General features: G+C 47.3%; 1 protein-coding gene across 1 annotated transcript; it reads left to right on the top strand.

Annotated features, from left to right (window-relative positions):
- Positions 1 to 3,823: 3,823 nt before the first annotated feature.
- LOC143138572 (leucine-rich repeat-containing protein 4B-like) lies at positions 3,824 to 16,668 on the top strand. The gene is made up of 2 exons (XM_076299016.1): positions 3,824 to 4,066; positions 14,752 to 16,668. The coding sequence occupies exons 1-2, from the start codon at positions 3,824 to 3,826 to the stop codon at positions 16,666 to 16,668; spliced, it is 2,160 nt and encodes a 719-aa protein (XP_076155131.1).
- Positions 16,669 to 23,606: the final 6,938 nt, after the last annotated feature.

Below are 23,606 nucleotides of genomic sequence, written 5' to 3'. Positions count from 1 at the left end.
TCTTCTCTTCTACTCCTTCCCATTTGTCCCTCTCTTCTCGTCCCATCTCCTCTCCTCTCCAGTCCACTCCAGTCCACTCCAGTCCTCCCCAAACAAACTGACACACAGAGAGAAGACAGCAGAGGAGAGAGAAGGACTGCTCAAATCACTGGAAAAAAAGAGAGAGAGAGAGAGTAGAAAGCAAAGAGAGGGAGAAGGAGAAAGAGGGAGGGAGAGAGTGAGAGAGGGAGAGAGAGAGAGGATGAAAGAGGAAAGAGTAGGATTTTTTGGATCATGGCAGAGGGGAGGAGAAAAGGAAAGAGGGAATATCCGCTGCACCGCTGTGTGACTAGAAACCTAATGGAGAGAGCGAGAGAAAGGGGAGAGAGAGAGAGCGAGAGACAGAGGGAGAGAGAGGGGGGGAGAGAGAACGAGAGGACGGTAACAAGACAGAGGGCTCATTGCTGTGAGATCAGAAATCACACTAAATAGAAGAGACTGTCTGTTTGTGTGTGTGTGTGTGTGTGTGTGTGTGTGTGTGTGTGTGTGTGTGTGTGTGTGTGTGTGTGTGTGTGTGTGTGTGTGTGTGTGTGTGTTTGTCTGTCTATGTGTGTGCATGCGTGTACTTGAGAAGGAGTGTGAGAATGTGTGTGTTAGAGAAAGACTGAGTATGTGTGTGTCTGTAAGTGTGTGTAAGAGTGTAAGAGGGAGTGAGGGAGAGATGGTAAGGTGCTATGTTGAACCAAGATAAGGGTCAAATAGCCACATAAGTAGTAGGCTCATTAAAAGCACTCCAACTTAACCAGCTGCTCTCTCCCGATGAGACAGATGGACAGGGCAGGCAAAAGGCCTCAATTTATATTGGACTCTCACTCATGCTCAAAACTGCTGTGCGCATGTGTCACTCTTTTTCTCTCTCTCTATCTGTGTGTGTGTGTGTATGAGAGAGAGAGTCTGTTGTGTGTGTATGTGGCGTCTGTCATCATCCTTGATGTGCATTTAAATAGGCAAGTCGGACATCTAGTAGCCTCTGCCCCCTGTTATCATGCATAAGCATGTTGCCCAATGCTGTGTGTGAGTCCAAGTTGGACAGGGTTGCGATTAAAGAGGCTTGAATAAAACAAACCTAAAAAACGCACAGAGAACAGATAGAATGGCGGAATGACAGAGATGGTGCACGTTTCTCTCTGCAGCTGCGGAGCTCTGTGTCGCCCTGTTCGCCCGCGTCTGTTCGGTTCCAGCGCTCCATCCCCCCGGCTCTGCGCGTTGCTAGTGCTATTCACGAGTGGAGTTGCGGATTTTGCGTAAGCCCCTGCTCGCGCTGCAGCGCACACTCTCCCTCTACCTCCGTTGGCAACGCCGCGATTGCTGCTTAGTGCGCGCGTTTTTCGCGGACGGGAATCGGCTCTCAGCGCTATAAAGATTTTGTTTTTTTTTGTCTTCGATCCATCCAAGCCGGTACAGAAACCATTTTCGAAACCTTTCAGCGACCTGCGTCGAGTGTCCACGTTCCACTGTGGAAGTAGCTCAACGATACGCGCGCCTCAGAATGCCACGGTGCCAGATAAACGGAGGACAGCGAGCGAAAGCCACGCGCAGAGCCGTGAGAGAGACGGGATCAATTTAAAGGAGGAGAGTGAGAGTGGGAGAAAAGGTTGAGGGGAAAATACGGAGGAGAAGAAACTATAGGAGAGGACACATGTAACGAACATCAGCATCCCTTATTCAAAGACCTAAGGTGAGGTGGTTGTTTTATAACGATACCGCTACATATGGATTCTCTACCGTAATCTCTGATTAATGCGTGATTGGACTGTAATTTTGATGGAGTAGGCTATACGATGTCTGTGTGAGGCTGCGGTAGAGGGGATAGATGGTTTAGGGTCGGAACGCTGCGAGATCCGTGGGAATCTTAATGCGCTGAAAGCCGAGAGGGAATCTGCATTCGGTAAATCGCTGAGCGCCGTATTCCTCAACATGTTGTAATCCGATAACGAAGGTTATTAAATGATACAGGGTCTTATCAAAACACGGCCCTTCGCCTCTGCGCAAATGGAGACATTCTACGTGGCAGATGTGTCGTCTGTTTTTATTTTATTATTTCTTTTTATCTGAAAACCACCCATCCGATTTTGAACAGACACTGATACGCTTTGATCGCTGGCGTGATGTCACAAATAGAGACACAGTCGGCGCGTGCCATTTTGCATTGCAGCATGTGTGTGTCTGTGAGTCTCTTGCCTCTTGCTGTGTGTGTGTATGTGTATGTGTAGGCTATGTGTATGTGTATGTGTGTGTTTATGTGTATGTGTAGGCTATGTGTATGTGTATGTGTACGCGCGTTAGTGTGATTGCGCTGGGGGCCTGATCTACGAATGTTAGTCGCGTCCCAGAAAAGGTGCGCCGTTCTGAGGCCTCTGCATTCTGCTGGCGAGAGAACTTGATTAAAATGGACAGTAACTGTGACAACGATGATGTCGCCAATTAGGCTCACTGACTGCATTGGCGATGGATTGCGTTGTGTCCCTCTTCTCTCAGGAGGTGTTCAATAAAGTTCAAATGCGTGTTTGTCCATCCTCTTGATTTCTCTCCCTGGCCTCACCTCTGAGATCCGCGGTGTGCGCGTGCAGACAGCGCCGCCATCCCGAGGCTCCGAATCAATTTCTCGTTGTCATAGCAACCGTGGAGCGCGCTGCTGCACCTGTGTCATTGCGCGTGTTTGTCCCGAAAACAACCGAATATATGAGCGCGTAACCGACAGACCCCCTCAACCTACACAGACGTAACACCCCCAAGCGCCGGGTGTGACAGTTCTTTTGCACTCTGACATACGTCAATGGATGCCAATTGGCACAATGATTCTTGACAGCTATGTTTTTCTTCCTTACAGATAACCTTCTGCGCATATTTGAGCAGAGGGGACAATCAGCCCTGGCCAGCGCCTGATTAAAGAGTCATATGTATTTACACGCGCACGCACGCACGCTCTTTCGCTCAGTCGCTCCCTCACAGACACAGGCTGACAGGATGAGCACAGCTGATAAGAACTGACATCAGTTGAAGAAAACGGGCAATTCACCCCAAACGCTAGTTACACACTGGGTCTGTTTTTCTCTGAGCTACAGAGAGAGAGAGAAAAAAAACACAAAACGAATAACAAAGACACGTAATTTCTAACTGAATGACAAATACAGGCGTCACCGTATTACACACATTATAGAAACTAGGGCCTATAGATGACTTGTCTGTCTCTGCGGGCGACCGACCGCCTCCTCTCTACTGACATGTACTGTACAGTATGATGCATGAGACGTCACAGCGTCACAGGCAAACGCATGCACCCCGCACCAACTGTGAGCAGAACGGGACTTGACCAAAACATTACTGATGTACAATACAACATGACTGTGATGGATGATGTAAGGGACTGTAATAGCTGGGATGGATTTTGATGATATCCTCTCTCTCTCTCTTTCTCTTTCTCTCTCTCTCTCTCTCCCTATCTATCTGTCTCTCTCTCTCTTTCTCTCTCATGCACTTTATTTCTTGCTTTCTTTTTTCCTTCTCATTTTCAGTGGGTGGATCCAACAGTCTGAAACAGCATGAGGACACTGTCTCCATCAAAGGCGAACGCTGACAGCCAGACACCGCGGCTCCGACATCAGCTACATATCTTTAACTAGTTTCCGTCCAGTGGTGTGGTGTGCTCAGGTGAAAACATACGGATACAAGGATAGGATGGACTTTGCCTGGAAGTGATTTGTGATACTTCTGTGCATTGTTTTTTTTTTTTTGACCAATCAACACTCTGGGAAAAGGGGCGGGGGGTCATGATCCTGTTGCCATGTGGGCTGCCATGGTGACCGGCTTGTCAAATCCCACCCCCCTCCTCTGGTTGGTCCAACTTTTGTTGTGGCCACACCCCAGCGGACCTCAGTTGACAGCAGCCACACCCCCGTGCCCCACCCCATGCAGCTGCTCTAATCAGGCGAGCCGGGTAATCTGTACCAGGAGGGGATTGGCTGAGGTGCCTGACAATATCTCGGAGAACACACGATACCTCAACCTGCAGGAGAACACAATCAAGGTAACGAATTGCCCGTTGTAGCACCTCATTATAAACACACAAAGGGCGTATTTGCAAAGACAATACTCCAATGTCACAACACCCCATGACTGGCTAGCAATCAGATTGGGGTGATAATTCAATCAGAGTGTCAACATACACAGAGTTCCAGTGTTTACGCAAACTGTTTACTTGTAATCTGGTGAATGAATCGAGTTGCTCTTATAGAGCGACCTGACACCAGGTGTGCACTTAAAACAGGTGCAATGTGCATCCGTTCATGCTGTTTACATACTTCAGTTAATCAGAATAGTTTTCAGGACAGAAATCAAGGCATGCACTTACACTTGCACTTATTTAATGTGATTAGGGCCCCATCCCACTTAAAGAAATGGGCTGAAGTTGTTTATATATTGCGTTTGACATTGGTGTAACATGTGGGTAAACACATCCTATTCAGTGAGTGGAAATATGCACTTCAATCAGTGGATGAGAGGGACGCTTAGACTTTCTCCACAGAAGCAGTGTCTGGGACTGACCTGGCCCTGTTCTGGCATCAGTGCACTGGGGTTGCGCTCAAAACAGGAAACCAAGGCAAACATTTGAAAAGCAGTTTTTCGTTTGCCCCGAGTTTATGGCGAAAATTTGCATATGCACGCACACAATCTGAGGTGGTAGGCCTTGGATACTGGACTTAGGGGTACTGTTGAAATTGAACAATCTGAAATGATGCACAGCAAAATGTCAAAATTGAAAGTTCAAAGACATATTGCCCCCCAGTTAGTGGCAGATTTCCCTGTGCCCTGTGCACCACTGTTTTGTGGTTCCTTTGTCAATGTACTTCAGTGTAATTCACAGTTCATGGGTGGTCAAGGATCTTTTCCAGTTACATTTGTAATGACCATGTTGAATGTGTTTGTATGCGTGCATCTTTCTACTCTTAATGACACTTCTTCACTTATTATTATTATTTTTTTGCCTTCACATGTCATCAAAGAGAAGATAGATGCAAAGTTTAATGTTCATTTTAGGACACCAGCGGTCCTAAAGTATAAAAACATCTTCACACAATTTAAAAAAGACGTTTCCATATCTACAATATGCGTTTCTGTTCCTCTTGTATTGCAGTCCATGATTTCCCTCTGAATCTCTTGTATGTAGGCCTATGACTTGTAAGCCCAAAATATCTTGGGTCTGTGTTGCATTCTGGGCTTTTGGGGCTAGTGTGAGTTGTCTAGTCCCTCCTGCACTGAATTACTCAGACTAGAGATAGCTACAGAATGGCGAGGTTTTTTTTCCTCAGGAACAGAGTCAGACGTTGAGAAATTTTCCTCTATTCCAGCCTTAACTGTGCCAGAAATATTCTGTGATGCAAGGACATCTACAAATGCCTTGGAAAGAAATGGTTTCTCTTGGGAGAAGCAGAAATATATCGTCAAACACTAAATAAAAACAAAATGGAACCGGAAGTGCAAAGCAACACAGCAAAGGTTTTTAAAGTGTTTCTAGGTGGTTTTTTTTCTCCTCCCTTTACATGGTAGAACAAATAGAAGTCAACATTAAAACCAATATGCAGAACAAAACATTTTTCTTGACACACAGTATCAATTCTTCCTTCAAGTGTGTGTGTCTCACAAACACCAAAGTATTAGTGGCAATGTGCTACCCAGAAATATCCCATCTCCATAGTAACGTTGACATCACTGGAATTCACCCCTGCGTTCCACTTGAGCTCCAGAACGCAAAACATGCAAAGGTTTGAGGTGGCAGCCGGTTAAAGCCCTCAGAAACGAATGGCTTCTCAGGAGATTGTGGCTTTGGGTTTAGACGACTTCATTTGTGTTGGCTTGGCCTGAGAAATAGAGGTGTCAGAGGTGAAGCAGGCCTCTTCGCTTGATAACTTGTTTGTTTTGTGGCAAATAGCGAAACTGCAGATAGGGCCCAGAAAGCCAGACTCTCTGTGAAGCTGGACGGAACACTTAAGAGCGCTAACTGCACACTTCTCTAACATGCCCTTCTCTGGGCTCCTATGGGCACTGAGAGTTAGGAATATTTTACCCCTCCTGTAGTCGTTTAAAAAGACTACATAATATATTAGTTGATGTCTCGACATGATTGTAGAACAGATGTTTTTAGAAATTAACCTGAAATGTCATGAACCTTTTTTTTTTTTCCAAGTTCTTTTTTGCCGTCGCGGGAACAGCAGTTCCTTACACCCAGTCCAGCTGCTCCGAGGAGCGCATACTGCAGAAGTCATTGCATAAATCTAGTTCTGACTCTCGCTCTGCATGGCTAGCTTTGACTCAGGATTGGAGCAGATATGGAGGGGCGAGAAGCGAGAAGCGACCCCCCCCCCCTCACCCTCACCTCCCCGCGCCTCAGTGCCTCTCATCCATCAGGAGAAGGGGAGGAGGGTGATGGGGGGAGGGGGGTTGTTGGAGGAAGGTGGGGGGGGAGGGGTGCAGAGAGCTGCAGGAGGAGCCAAGGCGTCATCCACCCACCAGCCCGGCTCTGCGTTCCCTTGACAACTCTCTTGCGACCGGGCTCTCGAGGAAGCGTCCGAGCAGCCCTCGCGCGCTTCGCAGGGGGGCCAACGAGCTGGTCATTACTCCTGCTCGCTCTGACGCTGGACAGAGATGAGCATGAGAATGGGGAAGCAGAGAGATGATAGCAGAGAGAAGATGGCAGGCCTGACTGCACATCTCTCCTTTATGGCCCTCTCACTGCTAGACTCTGGTCAATACCAATTCAGGCACTGAGAGTTAACATGGAGAAGTTGTGGGTGACCTAATGGTAGGTCAGGTTTGGTTCTCTGAGCTTGTTGTGTGGAAACATCCACAGAAATGCTCTGTGACAGATCACAACATACAAACACTGCAGCCATGGCCATAGCTACCATAGAGGGCACCGAGGTCATGTCCCCGGTATTTTATTCAACAAGTTTTGTTTAATTTATTAAGTACAAAAAGCCGACGAGACAATAATACTTGCGTCAGCGCACCGTCACGTGACACGTCGTTGCAGATACCTCTGACATGTCAAAACGAAAGTAGACTCGGCTATCGGGGAGTGTGTCCGACGCAGCTCTCACATAAACTTCAATGCACAAATCCATTGTCCAATTTCAGCAAGTAATCTTAATTTACCTGACCTGAACAAAGGCTGCAACAAAGTTAACGTTTGGAAAGCCAGCAGAAGTTGAGCAGACAAGGAGAAGGAGGGAAGGTGAGAAAGGTAATGTTGAATACAATAAAGATGCAATAAGGCTCCAATGAGATGCTAACCTGTAGTGAAAATGTTATGTTGAAATTAAGTGGAGATTCAGTTAGCTAACCTGCACTGAAAATTAAGCTATATTAATGTTATATAGGATGGATAATTAATGTTGTGATGGATATTATCTCATGGCCCAAACATAACCTTTTGTCAAATTATATAAATTATTGGTCAGTAATTTAAAGACTTGTTGTTAAGAAATTCAACACAGGAGACAGGAGATAGAAATCAGGCAGTAGAGGAGAAAGAGGAGGAGAAGAAAGGGAAATGATAGGTGAAGGGCCCTCTTACATGTGACACTCACTTTATCAAAAGGTAGCCTAAGCTCTGCATTCTATGACCCTGCAAATTATAAATATAACATTCACTACTCTGGAGAAGCAGATCATTCTTAATAACAGATTGAGCAAGGTCCAGTATAAATATCCAAAGCCAATTTAGTTTTTTGCTTGTTTTTATTAAAAAGCTCTTGAGATATACAGGTGCATCCAAAACAAATCTAAAAAATAGAATATTGTGGAACAGTGTGTTGGTTCAAGTTATAAACCAAACCCCCTAACATTTCGGAGTGGCCAAAATTTCTAGCGACGCCCCTGACCTCGGTATTTGAAAAATCCTGGCTACGGCTTTGACTGCAGCGATGAATATTGGAGCATAAGATGGCTAATTTGAATCTGAGAGCCATCTGAGCCATCGTCTATTGTAACCAGGCAACCAAGCCCAAAAGAAGGCCTATGTGATCACAAGTACATAGTTATAAGGTAGAGCCATCAGACTTCACTTCTGATGAAGCAGGCTTGTATACATGATGCGTTGGTAAGCAGTTTTTTCTTGAGGTTGGGCGGGTTTGTCTCGTCATATTAAGTCAAACTAACCAACGAGAGCCTCCTAAAAATATGGACCTAACCATGTCACGGTAAGAATAGGGGTGGGTGGGTTGTATGGGTGGAGTGGCGTAGGGGCAGAGTTGGCACGCTCCGCCACCCGAGGCCTCTGTCTCTTGAAGACAATACTCCATTTCCTGAGCCATCATCAAAAATAAAAAAATGAAGATGGGTATGAATAAAAAGTGAGCTCAAAGAAAGGGCCCGTGCGCTAGAACTCGCACAAGAAGGAAAGAAAGAAAGAAAGAAAGAAAAGGAAAAAAAACGGGCCTGCTGGAGAGAATCCTTAGAAAGGGGGGAAGAATAGCGGCTCGTCCGAAAGGCCGGCATGCGTGAAAGGGTGAAACAAAGGTCGAATAGAGGAATATCTACATAGCAGAAGCCACTAGCCAAAAAATTAGAGAACAGAGAGAGAGATGGAAGAGAGAGAAAGAGAGAAAGAGCAGAAGAGGGAGAGGGAGAGGAAGAGAAGTAGACACGAGAGGCTGCTGGCGGCACCCGATGCTACCCAGGGCAATACAGAAAGATGTGGCTCTCTCTCTTTTTTCCCTCCCCTCATAAAGGTTCATTAGTGGCATCAATGGGCCTTGTCCCATTACGCGCACTCGTACCCTTGCTCCACTGATGTGCACATCCCCAATTAGTTAGCGTGCAGGGCCACAGGGTTAGCCCATTTTTCTATTGTCCTCAACTGGGGTCCCTAGGAGCGTCCTCTATGCATGGCTGATGGACCTGTTTCGTAAGTGTGTTTGAGAGGGATTTGCCTGTTTAGTCCCTTTATTTAGCAAGATTAAGCAATTAGATTCCGTTTGAAGAACGGAAGTGTATTAAACATATGTGGTGATGGTGCCAGAAATGGACAAGATTATGTTTCACCAACAGCATGGCATTTTGACGTTAAAGCAGCACACCACAGTAGTTTATTTATTTGATTAAATTTTCATAAATACATAATGTAGGGACAGGAATTCATGGGAGACCAGCGCTTTTTACAGAAAATCAAATGAGACTGTCGGCTATGTAGGTCTACGTATCAGTTCTGTTTTGAAGTACAGATCGCTTGTTCATCTCCATTGTGGTATTGAGACAGTTTGTCTATAGTACCCTAAATATTGATTCCTTACCTAACAGACTCATATATTTGTTTTCTTAGGCTACACTAAACAAATGCATCAATGCAACGTTATGTTTTGGACCCATGTTTCACCAGTTGAAATGTAAGACCCTGCTTTTCTTTAAAATTCTACAGAAATGCATATCTTGGGTCAATCATATATTGTGGCACATGCTGCAGCATCCCTACCATATTGGGGTTTGAGTGCACATAGGGGACCAGGGTCTGATTCTAACCTGAGGTCATTTCCCATCTCTATCGCTCTCTCCCATTCACTTCCTGTCTGTCTCCACTGTCCAATCAAATTAAAGGCACCCCCCCAAAAAAAATATATAAAAAGAAATTCTTTTGTGTTAGTCATGCAGAGTCTACAATGTACTGCCTGAAGCATCAACTGATTTGAACTGTCTCAGTAAAATGTTTGAGATTTTGAAGATCTCAGAAAAATATTTTGGCATTTATATTTGTACTCAGTATATTGTCCACTCTAAAACACCACAGAAGAGTACCCATCAGTTTTAGGGCCACCAGGGTTGAAGTGTGTGTAATGGGACGAGGCAGTGGGACCAGATTTATGTAGTCTCACAATGCAGTGTGCTCCATCTAAAAAAACACACACACACACACACACACACACACACACACACACACACACACCACACACACACACACACACACACACACACACACACACACACACACACACACACACACACACACACACACACACACACACATTCACTGCTGTAGTTGCCTAGAGTTAAACCTCTAAGAGTGTGGAAATCTTAGAAGTCTTACTAGTCACTAAGTCACTAGGTAAATATTAAGCTCAATGCTACTAACCCCCCACCCCCCACCCTGCATCCCTGGATCGATTGAATAACGATTTCAAATGAACTAATGCTTTGTTTACACGGCAAGCACACCGCACTAGGAAGTAAAAAAAGTCTTAGGATTACTTTGATTATTTGGAAACAGCATATCCTAAGATGCTAAGATATTAACAGCTGCTACCCGTAGCAAAATCAATTTGAGGTGAGAATCTTTACACTGAAGACTAAATTATTTTTGAAAAGACTACCTCAGTGCTCATATTTCAAGTTTAAACACAAATCTAATCTATTAAGAACAACTTGCACAACTTGAACAACAGAATCAAAATCCAATCTATCAAGAACAACTTGCCTGTAAATATCTGCAAGCTGCCGATGCTGGGATGCAATCATTGTACTCCACTCAGGGATCTGAGAAAGGGGTGGATGTCTAGAGGAAGTTAGCAACCTCTCCATCGTCTCTTACTTCCAGATGGCGCTGCCTGAGAAAAAGCCCAGAAGGGCCGGCCGAAGGCACACCCAAGACCCGCCGCCTGGCAGCGCCAAGGAAATCTCCCCCCTCCATGAAAAATTTACCTAGAGGAAGGGCGGGGCTGGCGGTGGGGCTCAGAGAGAGGAGAAGGGAAAAAAGAAAGAAAGAAAAGACAAAGGAAAAAACTAAAATGTCAAATCTTCAACCTAGAGTCCTAAAGTGCTCTCTTGTTTCTGGATAAACAAGTCAACTTTTTGGTTGGCCAAACAGCCTGCGGGCTAAAGAAAAATGAAAAGTTGTCTTTAGGTTCTAAATATACAAATTAGGTTATGTTGAGTCAGGTGTGTTATCATGGATACATGCAGAACTCTGGGAGGACAACACAATCTTGTCCCTTTTTAATCTCCGTCAGCAATACAGTATAGATTAAAAACATCCTTCAGACGAAGCTGAAGGTCCAATGGTGCCATCTGATATAGCAGTATTACGCTAGATGTGTTGGTTTGAAGTAAGTGTGAGAGGTACACTAAACAACACACTGATTGAAGAAAGCAGAGGGAATGCTATTGTATGCTCCTGTAAGCCATGGCTTTAAAGCTTAAAGGCGCCACATTAGAATGCACATGCCTTCGTCTTGCATACTGATATTATCCAAATGTGAGACGGGAGATGTGGGAACAGATGAAAATAGCATCAGGAACAGAAACAAACAACAACAACAGATCTGAAAAGCAAATCAGGCTGCTGAAGAGGGGAAAAAAAGAAAAGATAACAACCAGAAGGACAAACACGTCCTATCAATGTCAGACTGACACTCAAGAAAAAAAAGAAAAAGAAACAAAAAAACCCACCAGACCCCTATTTGGCACTAATCTGGCAACCCTGGTCCCTGGGACAGGCGGCATATTAAAAGTAGCTATGATAAGCATCCCCCTTAAAGCGGCAGGTCCAGAAGGCACTGTGGAGGCCGAGGGCCAGCAGGAGTGTGTGCCAGTCTGGGCTTATGGGCGGCTCCTGGCAGGAGGCTAATGGAGGCCAGGTGTGCTGTATTAACTCGCCCAGGTGTTGAGTTGAGAGCCTACTCACTACATGGCCAGTGGCAGACCATTTGCTGTTAACTAATTTCACACACGAATCCCCCAAACAGTAAGCAGTTTAACCGGTCAATATTGGTCCACTAAAGGGCACTGTTGGCGGTCATGCTGGAGCTTTTGTTCATATGTTTATTATTTATTTATCTATTTATTTGTGGGAACTTGATTTGTTGCCAATTTTTTCACATTATTGAGTGGATTCATTATTTATAGAACTCTATTAATTTGTCTTGTTCTTAGAGTCCATTGAGGAGGCACATGTAAACAACTGAGGAGGTCAAAAGGCAGGTTCGCCCACTGGGCCACCAGTGTGAAAGTACCGTTTTGCTAGCAGGCATAGTAAAGATGGGGTACTATCACTTTGAGTAAAAAATGGGGCCGTATTGACAACAGTTTCATGTTCAGTATGCATTTGTGAGTTTTCCTTTGACTTACTGTGTGAAGATTTGACATGTTGTGCACTGGGTGTACTGTAAATGATAGGTTCAATAGCTTTTTCAACCCAAGACCTTGTTTAAAAAAACACTTTTCCTGCCATCTTTTAATATTGCCCATAGCTTAGCTTTCATGATAGCCTTAGTATTGACCGCTTTTCTGCATCATGTACTTGGGCTTAAACGCAATCTGATGGACCCGTCTTTTCAGCCTTCGGGGGATGCCAGTGAGTGTCATCTTGAGGGACATTAAGCGCAGGCGTGTGTGAATACACTACGCTCTCGTCCTCGCCTCCAGGACACATGTAGCCATGGGAATGGGTTCCTGGGAATCTGGGAATTCCAAATAAGGTCAATAGAACGTGATGGAAAAGAGTGATGATTTGGAGCAGTTTGCCCTTGTACATGTACATTTAGTCAACAGTTAAATCCAAAAGCTACGCATATGTGCATGGAGGGTGCATTTTATCTGTGTGTGTGTGTGTGTGTGTGTGTGTGTGTGTGTGTGTTTGTGTGTGTGCGTGAATGTGTGTGTGAGCTCTCTTAGAATGAACCTCACCAAACAGTATGTGTGTGTGTGTGTGTGTGTGTGTGTGTGTGTGTGTGTGTGTGCCTATGAACTCCCTGAGATTCAAATTCGCTTTACATTTTCATTGTGTGCATGTATGCATTGTGTCTGTGTGTGTGTGTGTGTGTGTTTGTGTGTGTGTGTGTGTGTGTGTGTGTGTGTGTGTGTGTGTGTGTGAATGCTCCCAGTCAAACTTAACCTCCAAACCTCCAACCTTCTTGTCTACCAGTTTGGCTGCAGCCGTTCGCATATCTGTACCCTTGAGTTCCCCCATTTTTTTGGAAAAAAATCTGATTTGATTTGGAAGACTGCACCATTTGGACTGTATTTGGCTGCTCATGAGCCCGCCGAGAGGCACAAAGCAGCAAAGTTTCTCATCTTTCTCAGTTCTCATGCCATCCGTTGCCTTCTGTGATGCACAATCAAAAAAGAACAAACATTTTTGTAATTGGAAAACATTGGATTAAAAAAAAAAAAAAACACGGAGAGGAAAATAACAGCAAATGCACCCTTAATGTAGACTCAAGTCTGAAATGGTAACGGCGATTCATTTTCAGTGCGCCATAGCATATAATCTCTGTGAGTGTGGGTTTTCTCCGAGAACGCTATTAATTATTTCTCTCACTAATTTGTTTGTCTCCGGTTACCATACCAGTTTACATGGGTAGGGAGCCTCGCGCCAGGGAGTGTATGACCACAAATAAACATGACAGCCAATGTTGTTTCCACCCAATCAAAATCCTCCGCCGGCAAAACACTGCGCTCTGCCTCGAACCAAATGTTTGTGGTCCTCCTCCTGACTAGTCCCAAGATGCATTGCAAACTAGGGCGCTCAGGGCCACATTGAAGGCAGAGACTTGAGACTCAGTGCAGAGGTGGAATGCAGTGACTCGTTAGTGTTCTGGAACATTTCAGAAAAGAAGTTCAGAGTTCAGAGCCACAACTGTACAGTTCAGAAATAAAATATAACCCTGCGGTGTGGACAGGGGTTCTGTTTTCTGTTTTCTCTGTTGCCTTTATTTATTAAATTGTTTGTTTGTATATTCGCTTGCTTGTCAGCCTGCTTGCTAGCAGTTGTAGAGGAAAGCATACAGTGGTGGGAATATATATAAGAGCATCATGGATTCTCTAGTTGCCCTGGCAACTGGCTAAAATTTAGAAAAATCAGCTTGCCTGCCAGCAAGCTAACCTAAGTACGGTTGCTAAGCTGCTGACCACTGGGCTAATTTAATAGATTAATGTTTTACAAGACAAAGTGCTGCAGCAGCAGATATTATAGTTGGAAATGAGAAACTCAAACCCATTTTCGAGACAGGGGCATCTGCCCTGAAATTTAAACTTAGCGATTATCTACAGTTTTCCATGGATTGCTGCTGTTCAGCTATACCCACTTACCCCATTCTCCTATCTCCCCTTTAATTGATTTTCTCGTAATTTCCAGACATTGTATTGCGGGCATATTTCTCTTTTTACGGTGTGCCCCGTTTGAAATCTGCCATGGCCAGACACAGAAACGAGAGGAGCTTCCAGCATTAAGTTTAATCAGATAGAATAAACATAAAACTGGATGAATATATATTCATTCAGTGGCTGAATTGAAAGCTTCCATATGTAAATGCACCCTCTTACCCTATTTATCTCCTCTCTGTCTGTCTGCATCTTATCTGTCATTTCTCTCTCTCTCTACCACACACACACACACACACACACACACACACACACACACACACACACACACACACACACACACACACACACACACACACACACACATGTACACACACACACACACACACTCACACACACTCACTCACTCACTCACTCACTCACTCACACTCACACCATCTTTCTCACACACATTCTCTTTCTCTCTCACTCTCTCCTACTCTGTCTCTTTCTTGCTGTCGCTCTTTCTTACCATCTCTTTCTCTCTGTCACTCTCATTCTATCATTCTCTCTCACACACACACACACACACACACACACACAAACACACACACCTCTCTCCTCTCTCTCTCTCCTCCTCTGCAGATAATTAAGTCAGACACCTTCCGACACCTGCGGCACCTGGAGATCCTGCAGCTCTCCAAGAACCACATCCAGCAGATCGAGGTGGGCGCCTTCAACGGCCTGCCCGCGCTCACCACCCTGGAGCTCTTCGACAACCGGCTCACCGTGGTGCCCTCGGGCGCCTTCGAGTACCTGAGCAAGCTGCGCGAGCTCTGGCTGCGCAACAACCCCATCGAGACCATCAACTCCAACGCCTTCGCCCGTGTGCCCTCGCTGCGGCGCCTGGACCTGGGCGAGCTGCGCAAGCTGGTCTACATCTCGGACATGGCGTTCGACGGCCTGGAGAACCTGCGCTTCCTCAACCTGGGCATGTGCGAGCTGAAGGACGTGCCCAAGCTGACGGCGCTGGTGCGTCTCGAGGAGCTGGAGCTGTCGGGCAACCAGCTGGGCATGCTGCGCCCGGGCTCCTTCCAGGGCCTGGTGTCGCTGCGCAAGCTGTGGCTCATGCACTCGCGCGTGTCCGTCATCGAGCGCAACGCCTTCGACGACCTCAAGAGCCTGGAGGAGCTCAACCTGTCGCACAACTCGCTGCACTCGCTGCCGCACGACCTGTTCACGCCGCTGCAGCGGCTGGCGCGCGTCCACCTCAACCACAACCCGTGGGAGTGCAGCTGCGACATCCTCTGGCTCAGCTGGTGGCTGAAGGAGGCGCTGCCGGACAACTCCACCTGCTGCGCCCGATGCCACGCGCCGCCGCGCCTCAAGGGCCGCTACATCGGCGACCTGGACCAGAGCCACTTCACCTGCTACGCCCCCGTCATCGTGGAGCCGCCCACCGACCTGAACGTGACGGAGGGCATGGCGGCCGAGCTGAAGTGCCGAACGGGCACCACCATGACGTCGGTCAACTGGCTGAGTCCCAACGGCACGCTGATGACGCACGGCGCGTACAAGGTGCGCATCAACGTGCTGCACGACGGGACGCTCAACTTCACCAACGTCACCATGCAGGACGCGGGGCCGTACACGTGCATGGTGACCAACGCGGCGGGCAACACGTCGGCGACGGCGCTGCTCAACGTCTCGTCGGCCGCCGACCCCACCAGCATCTACACCTACTTCACCACGGTCACCGTGGAAACGCTGGAGGTCAACGACTCGGCGCGCCAGTACGTCAACGAGTCGCTGATACCTGGCGGGACGATGCCGGGGGCACTGGGCGATGGGGGCGAGCGGGCGGTCTACGGGACCGTGCCGCCCAACGGACCCTCGCTGCCACCGCTCTCGCCGCGCGACAAGGTGACGGAGAAGGCCTTCACCGTGTCCATTACGGACGTGGCCAACCTGCACGGGCTGGACGACGTGATGAAGACGACCAAGATCATCATCGGCTGCTTCGTGGCCATCACCTTCATGGCGGCCGTCATGCTGGTGGTCTTCTACAAGCTGCGCAAGCAGCACCAGCTCCACAAGCACCACGGGCCCGCGCGCGCCATCGAGATCATCAACGTCGAGGACGAGCTCACCGCCGGCAACGCCAGCGGCATCTCCGGCGGCTCCACGCTGCGTGGCAACGCGGCGGGAAGCATCTCGGCCGGCGGCGGCTGCGTGGGCGGCGGCTGCGTGGGCGTTGGCGGCCACGAGCCCGAGATCGTCACGCTGCCCAACATCGGCCGCGCCGACCTCAACCACTACTACAAGAGCCACACGTTCAACAACAACGTGATGGGCCTCAGCCTCGGCTCCAAGAGCAGCCCGCCCAGCCTGAGCCCCCCAGGGAAGATGGGCCAGGACGGGCCACTGGAGTCCAGAGCCAGCCCCCCGACCCTCTCCCTCCACATGGGCTTGCACTCCTCGCTCAAAGCCCAGAACTCGCACATGGAGCCCCTACTGTTCAAGAACAGCTCGAAGGAGAACGTGCAGGAGACGCAGATCTGAAGGATTTAAAAAAAAACGGGGGGAACCACAGACAAGACGACAAAACACACACAAAACCAACCAAGCAAAGAAAAAGGGAACAACATGTACACACATGCCTGTGCAGACACATGAACATCAATCTACACACACACACACACAGAGACACACATATATGCACACACACACAAACACACACACATGCACACACACACACACACATGCACACACACACATGCACACACACACACGCACACACGCACACACACACACATACACATTTTACTGACATGCAGACGTGAGATCAGAGGGAGCATGGAGAGTGTTTGAGGTTTGAGTGAAGTACACTATGCTAAGGTGTTCAACACAACGTGTGAGGGGGAATTGAGGAGCAGACAACAGGGGACAGGATCTCACAGACTGTGCCACAGACAAAGCAGTCCTTCTCACCGCCTCTGTTGTGTTAAGGAATACGGACACACCGCCACAGCGTATATATGTGCCAAAGTAAAAGTTCTTTTTTGCGGTTTCTACGAGTTGTATCTGCGTATTCGAAAACAAAAAACAATACAAAACAAAAAACTAGACAAACAAAAAACAAAAAAAAACAAAAAGAAATATAGTCTATCCAAGTAGCTTAACTCCGAAGTGTTCGTTTGCCACAGTTGAGACACGCACAGCACTCATTTACATGGAGTTCTGGGAGAGAACCGTGTTAGAACATTTGAAGAACACATTGCTCTCTGCGTTCTGCTTTCATGGCAGAGGAGCCCATGAGAACTCTCTATAACTGAGAGAAGGACTAAAGGAACTACTGTGAACAAAAAAAAAAATCATCAAACACACAAATCTATTTTCTTTTAAATTTGTAATATGCACATTATTATATGTGAAGGGGCAAAAGGGGGGTGGGGGGTTGCGAAGACTGGACTCTGCAGAGGCTATAAGAAACCCCCTTGACGACCCACCCCCCCATCCTTCACAGCCAGCCCTAACCCCTAATCTTCATTCACAGACTAAACCCCCACCAACCCCACCACCCACCCCCTCCCTAACTCATTACTCTCCTTGTTGTCTCTCCGAACGTCTGAGCCAATCCTAACCTGTCACCTCCGGTCTTGAGCATTACTCATCAAAGGTCAACTCCACATACTTAGTCATTCCATCCGTGCTTAGCCAGGGCTGCCATTCCTAATCTTCTCATACCTCACATCCAGGGACGGAAATAAATTAGTTGACTCGGGGTGGAAGCGAGCAAAGGACTAGAAAGAGGGTCTTTAGAAATCTAGTAGCTCTTGACTAACCATGTTCTTCGCAATGAGTGATGAGTTCAAAGCTCCTGTGAGTGATGCTAGCTTATTAGCATTTTTTTTTGCAAGCAAAATGATTGGCTAGCAAGGATGACCATTCCTGATGGGTCGATATTTGCACCTCATGTTAAGAATTTCAGATGAGTACTGTACATCCCAGGGGGACATTTCTCGTTTATTTCTCTCAGAACATTATATTTTCATAATAACTTGGGTATCTAATATAAAGCAAGCCAGCGTCAGCATTTCAAAAACAAACAAACCGATCCCAGAAGCATTGACTGTGAAGTGTTAAAGAATCAAATCCTTCCTCTCTGAGTGCAGCATCACAAGACTGAGAGGTAGAGTTCACTGGAAGCTGGACCTCTGTAAGTTCCCTCCCGCTGTCATGTTGTTCTCCCCAGAACAACAGCTGACTCCACAGCCAATCTGATGCCGGATCCACTTCACATCCAAACCGACGCCGAGCCAGACCCAGTTCAGGGGGTCGACTGCTATCTGAGATGGGCTTACAGAGGCTTTATTCCTAAGGCTAACGGCATAGTGTTGGTGAGAGAGAGCGAGAGAGAGAGAGAGAGAGAGAGAGAGAGAGAGAGAGAGAGAGAAGGAAGGAGAAAGGGAGGGTAGTGAGGAGCTGAGTCATGCACTTCAGCTTTCTTCTGGTGTGTCCTTTGTCACGCACTCTGCACACACACACACACACACACACACACACACACACACACACACACACACACACACACACACACACACACACACACACACACACACACAAACATTCTCAGGCATAGCTTCCCCCTCTCAGCCAGCCAAACACATACGCTTGTGACGTCAGATGCCTGCCAATCACCCGTCAATCCCAATTTTGGGACTGAAGAGGTGTCGGGAGAACAGATGGAAAGAGAGCAAGAATGAGAGAGAGGGGAGAAAGAGAGAGAGAGAGGAACAGTCATGAAAGGGGAGGGGGGTGGGGGGAACCCCACCATTCGCCATCCCCCCCCCCCCCCCCCCCTGTAACAACCGCTCTGTGAGTAGCTGCTTTAGCTTCCAACAAGCCTTGGGTTTCATTCTGTCAGGATTGTAACTGCACCACTCCTACTCTCACTCTTGATTAAGTGCAGCTTAGCTGGCCGACCACTGGCTGCAGGCTGGGAGAGGAGAGGAGAGGAGAGTGCAAAAGCGATGACATTATATTGAGGTGAGCGTTCTGGAGGATTACCTCCTATAATTCCCCACCGCCGCCAGTCACATGCTCAGAAAACGTGCCCCCAGGGGTCACCTTCCCCACTTCCTCTTCTTGGTGTAAATCACCACTGGGTAGGCGGACTGACCCAGAGGCTTCAGGTCCACGACCCGGAGGTCCACCATCCGACAGGGTTTTTTTTTTTTTGTTCAGTCGCAACCCCAAACGCAAACACTTCTGGCTCCTGTGAAGCCAGGGGTTTCTCTCGAAGGGCTTGTTTTTAGATGATTCAGGTGGGTCTTGGGTTGCGGACTGAGCCCTATTGGAAGGGTAGGGGCACCAGGAATGGGAGTGATCTGGTCTCTCCCCCACTACACACCTGGTTTCCATGTATTCATCTAGTAGATGCTTTTATCCAAAGTGAATCATAATATAGAAAAACAGATTTCAGATTTCACCTGTATGCATACTCCTGCTGGGTTATCAAGCCCATGAACATGTATAGTACAGTACAGCAATGTATTATGAGCTCCGCGTATCAAATCCATTATGCACGTTGGAACTCTGTTGACTTGAGCTGAGAAGAGGATAGAGTCCTAGAAATACTGGACATCTCACCTCAGTACACTATTCAGCATTTACAGGTATTCACTAAGCACATCATTTTATCCAGATGAGTTTACAGTACAGAGTACATTTGCATTAGTGAGTGGGTATGGAGGACATTACCTTGCTGCTGCTAGCAGCATCTTAGTATGCTGGTCGCTTCACCAGTTGAGCCACAGGACCACACTAACTGAAGCAACAAGGGACTAGTCACCCAGAATGTGTGTGTGTGTGGTGTGTGTGTGTGTGTGTGTGTGTGTGTGTGTGTGGTTTCTAGGGTGAAATGTCAAGCTGCCGCTTGGGACAGAGGTCCAGAACAGAATCGTTCTCTTGCTAAAAGTAATTTTCATCTCACTTGCTTGCCACACTAGCAGGTAATAACACAGACAGTCATCTGTCAAGTGCATTACAGTTCAGGAAAAAAATAATCAGCTTTTGCCTGCCTCTACCCATCCTTACTGCTTCTTTCATCCTGAACCCTGACCTCATGAACTTAACCTTTGACCTTTGACTCCAAACCCATGTCCCTAACACTGACACCCCCCCCCCATCCTTCTGCCATAACCCATTCATTTCCCGCTACTCTGCTTCAGTCTGGATGGATTATTTTATGCTAAAGGAACTAGGCTATATGGGGGTTTATAAATGACCATTGTGTGAAAGTGAACACCTCATAGGAACCGAATGGGTTGGCGAGGTGGCTAACCTCGTTTAGGGGTGGGACTTTTGTTTCCAAGCGACACATGATGTTGCTATGGTGTATGGAGTGGTAGTGGTGTGAGGTGGGGCAGCAATGAGTTCTACTGTGGATGTGCAATGCAACGTGCAAAGCAAAGCGAGCGAAAAAAAAATGATTTAACATGCTTCATTCTTTGTGTTTGTCTGTCTTTGTTTTAAATGAAAAAGAGTGCAGTTTATAGTAGCTAATTGTAATATTTACTGATATTATTATAACTGTTATTATTAATGTTCCGTTCTCATGTCCAATGGAATTGCCAGCACATTAAACGGAGAGAATTTTTACATTTCACACGAAGCGTCAAATCTCTGCCAGCACTCCCCCTCCACCCCCCGCCCCCCTACCCCCCTAAGTGCTCCTTTTCCTTATGATCTGACTCCCCCACCAACCCCCCGAGCAGAACGACTCCTTCCTTTACCAGCGCCTCTGAGTACAGAGTTTAACAGCAAATGTCATAATTTAACCCAGCCGAATGTTAATCTTTCATGTGTTAAATAGTATGTGAACTGTGCCAGCGCTCCCCGTGCTTAGCTGCTTGTATGAATAATACACTGGTCTCGCTCTGCACGCCGCACGCCTGGATGGGTGATAAGAGGGGAGGAGTGTTAGGACTAAAGATTTAGCAGCTCCTGAATCTGAACTGTGTGTTTTTGTATGTTTGTGCAAGTGTCTTTGTGTGTGTGTGTGTGTGTGTGTGTGTGTGTGAGAGAGAGAGAGAGAGAGAGAGAGAGTGAGAGAGAGAGAGAGAGAAAGAAAGGAACTCACCCTAATGCGATGTTATTGATGTTCACATAGGTTACCCTTGGATTATTCAAGTGTGAGTGTGTGTGTGTGTGTGTGTGTGTGGTGGGGAGAGAGAGATGAACTCACCCTAATGTGATGTTATAAATGTTCACATACTGTTGGTTACCCTTGGATTATTCAAGTGTGTGTGTGTGTGTGTGTGTGATGAACTCACCCTAATGTAATGTTATAAATGTTCACATGCAGTAACTGAGTTATGAATAGTCGGCTAAAGGCCCCGACATTGCTCCGGCCCAATCAGCATGTCTAATTTGATGATCTGGCGATAAAGGGCTTCATGAAGCAGCAATAGTATTTGCTGATGTGTGTGTTTATTAGAAGGCCACTCTCACTAAAAATAAGTCCAGCGTTGGGGGGGGGATCTTGTTATTGTGGCATGTTCTACTGTACTGTGTCCTGATTGGCCGAGCCGTGTCGTGCAGTGCTCGGTTTCCTGCTGAATCACAGAGATGGTAAGCGATATTAACAGAATGGAGATTCTCCACGCCTCTTTGGCTTACATCGACACGCTTCATTTTTCCCTCCCCACCCGTCTCTTTGCTTTCTCCGCGCTGATCTCTCGCTGTCGTTGTCTCTGTGTCTTTCACTCACACACACACACACGCACACACACACACATACACACACAGACACAGACACACTCTGTTTTTCTCTTTCTCTCACACATATCTCTTTCTCTCACACATATCTCTTTCTCTCTCTCTCTCTTTCTCTCACATACACACACACACTCTTTCTCTCTCTTTCTCAGACTCATGCACAGATACACAAACACACACACACACATGTACACACACACAGACACACACACACACACACACACACAAACACACACACACATATTTCTGTGTCTAGTGGCAAGATCAAAGCACCTCTGCAAAGAACCAGAGACAAAACACATTTGTGTGCAAGAGGAGAAACAATAGAATAGCATCTCAGCTTCCCTCTGTCTGTTTCCTCTCTCGTCCTCTACATAATGTATAGTGCACACATTTGTGCAGCTGTCACCAGAACTCACACACACAAACACTCACACACACACTGACACAGTCACACACTTCCAAAGACTGACTTCGCGTTGTACACTTTGTACACTTGCACAATGCAGGTCTGTGTTTCTCTCTGTACTTTCGCACAATGTAATGAGTGATACGGGGTCTTTTCAGACCACAGACAATGATTTTTTTTGTTTGTCAAAAATCAGGATCCGCATAATGGCACAGTCCACTACACTTTAAAGAACAACTGCCTCACCAGTGTCAAGGGCAAAGTCAATATGATAAATGGTATTTACAGTGATGATGGATGCCTTGATCTGTGGGAGTGTGTGTGTGTGTGTGTGTGGGTACGGGGGGGGGGGGGGGTTGATAGGGGTTTTATGTGTGTGTCCTAAGTGTGTGTGTTTGTGTGTGTGTGTGTGTGTGTGTGTGGGTGGGGGGGGGGTTGATAGGTGTTTTATGTGTGTGTCCTAAGTGTGTGTGTTTGTGTGTGTGTGTGTGTGTGCGTGCATGTGAATTGCAAAGGGATACGTGAGGACTTAACCTCCCTACTGAGGAAGACGTCAAAATAAAAGCTCATTGGGTTCTCATGGGGTTCTCATGGGGCCGCCTCTCTCTGTTCCCCCTGGAACCTGGAAGGAGAAATTGATTATGATGGACCCTGTTACAGCGACAACAACAAACGGGCCTCTGCATGGGCTTCTGTGTGTGTTTCAGTATGTGAATATGTGTGTGTATGTATTGGTGTGTTTAGTTGTCTTTAGTTGCGCGTGCGTGCTTGCGTGTGTGCGTGCGTGCGTGTGTGTGTGTGTGTGTGTAAGAGTCTTCTCTGCTGATGAATATGTGGAAGTGTCTTTTTGTTCTTATCTTCCTCATAAGCGTCGTTATCATCATGTCCTCTCCGTACGTCAGCCCATCACATTGCCACCCCCGTCGTAAATCCTCTTTGCCTCGCCGTGGCACGTTGGCGCCGCCGCGTCCCTCTCCTCGACTGTGCGGACCGGCACACCACTGCCGCTGTGCCGACAGGTTCTATATGGCATTGGCAGATCTGAAGCGGTCGCCGGGGGCCTCGGGGGGGTGTGGGGGGGGGGGTGGCAGCGTGCCGTGGGGGGAAGCGAGGCGCGGATGGATGGGCGGTGTGGCACGGACGCTTCTGGCGCGTAGGTGCGGCGGCGGAGGAGTGTCGGAGTGTCGGCGCGGCTGGATTTTAATCAGGAGGGGCCCCCGTGTGCCAAGAATGTGGAAAGCTCCACAGGCGTTGTTGTTCCGCCGGCGTGGCCAGATTCCAGCCCTGGCAGCAGCGATGAGTGGCGCGA

This window comes from Alosa pseudoharengus, unplaced genomic scaffold (assembly GCF_046254945.1).
Source record: "Alosa pseudoharengus isolate Yale_2024_CS ecotype anadromous, Long Island Sound unplaced genomic scaffold, YU_APseudo_1.1 YU_APseudo_1.1_scf_21, whole genome shotgun sequence".
NCBI lineage: Eukaryota > Metazoa > Chordata > Actinopteri > Clupeiformes > Clupeidae > Alosa > Alosa pseudoharengus.
The sequence above is the reverse complement of the archived record's forward strand: the minus strand, read 5'-3'. Positions and strand labels throughout refer to the sequence as shown.

Excerpts from the sequence above, each read along its gene's own strand:
- LOC143138572 (XM_076299016.1), top strand. The coding sequence starts at position 3,824 with ATGTGGGCTGCCATGGTGACCGGCTTGTCAAATCCCACCCCCCTCCTC. Across the intron at positions 4,067-14,751 it reads TGCAGGAGAACACAATCAAG|ATAATTAAGTCAGACACCTT; the intron begins GTAACGAATTGC and ends CCTCCTCTGCAG.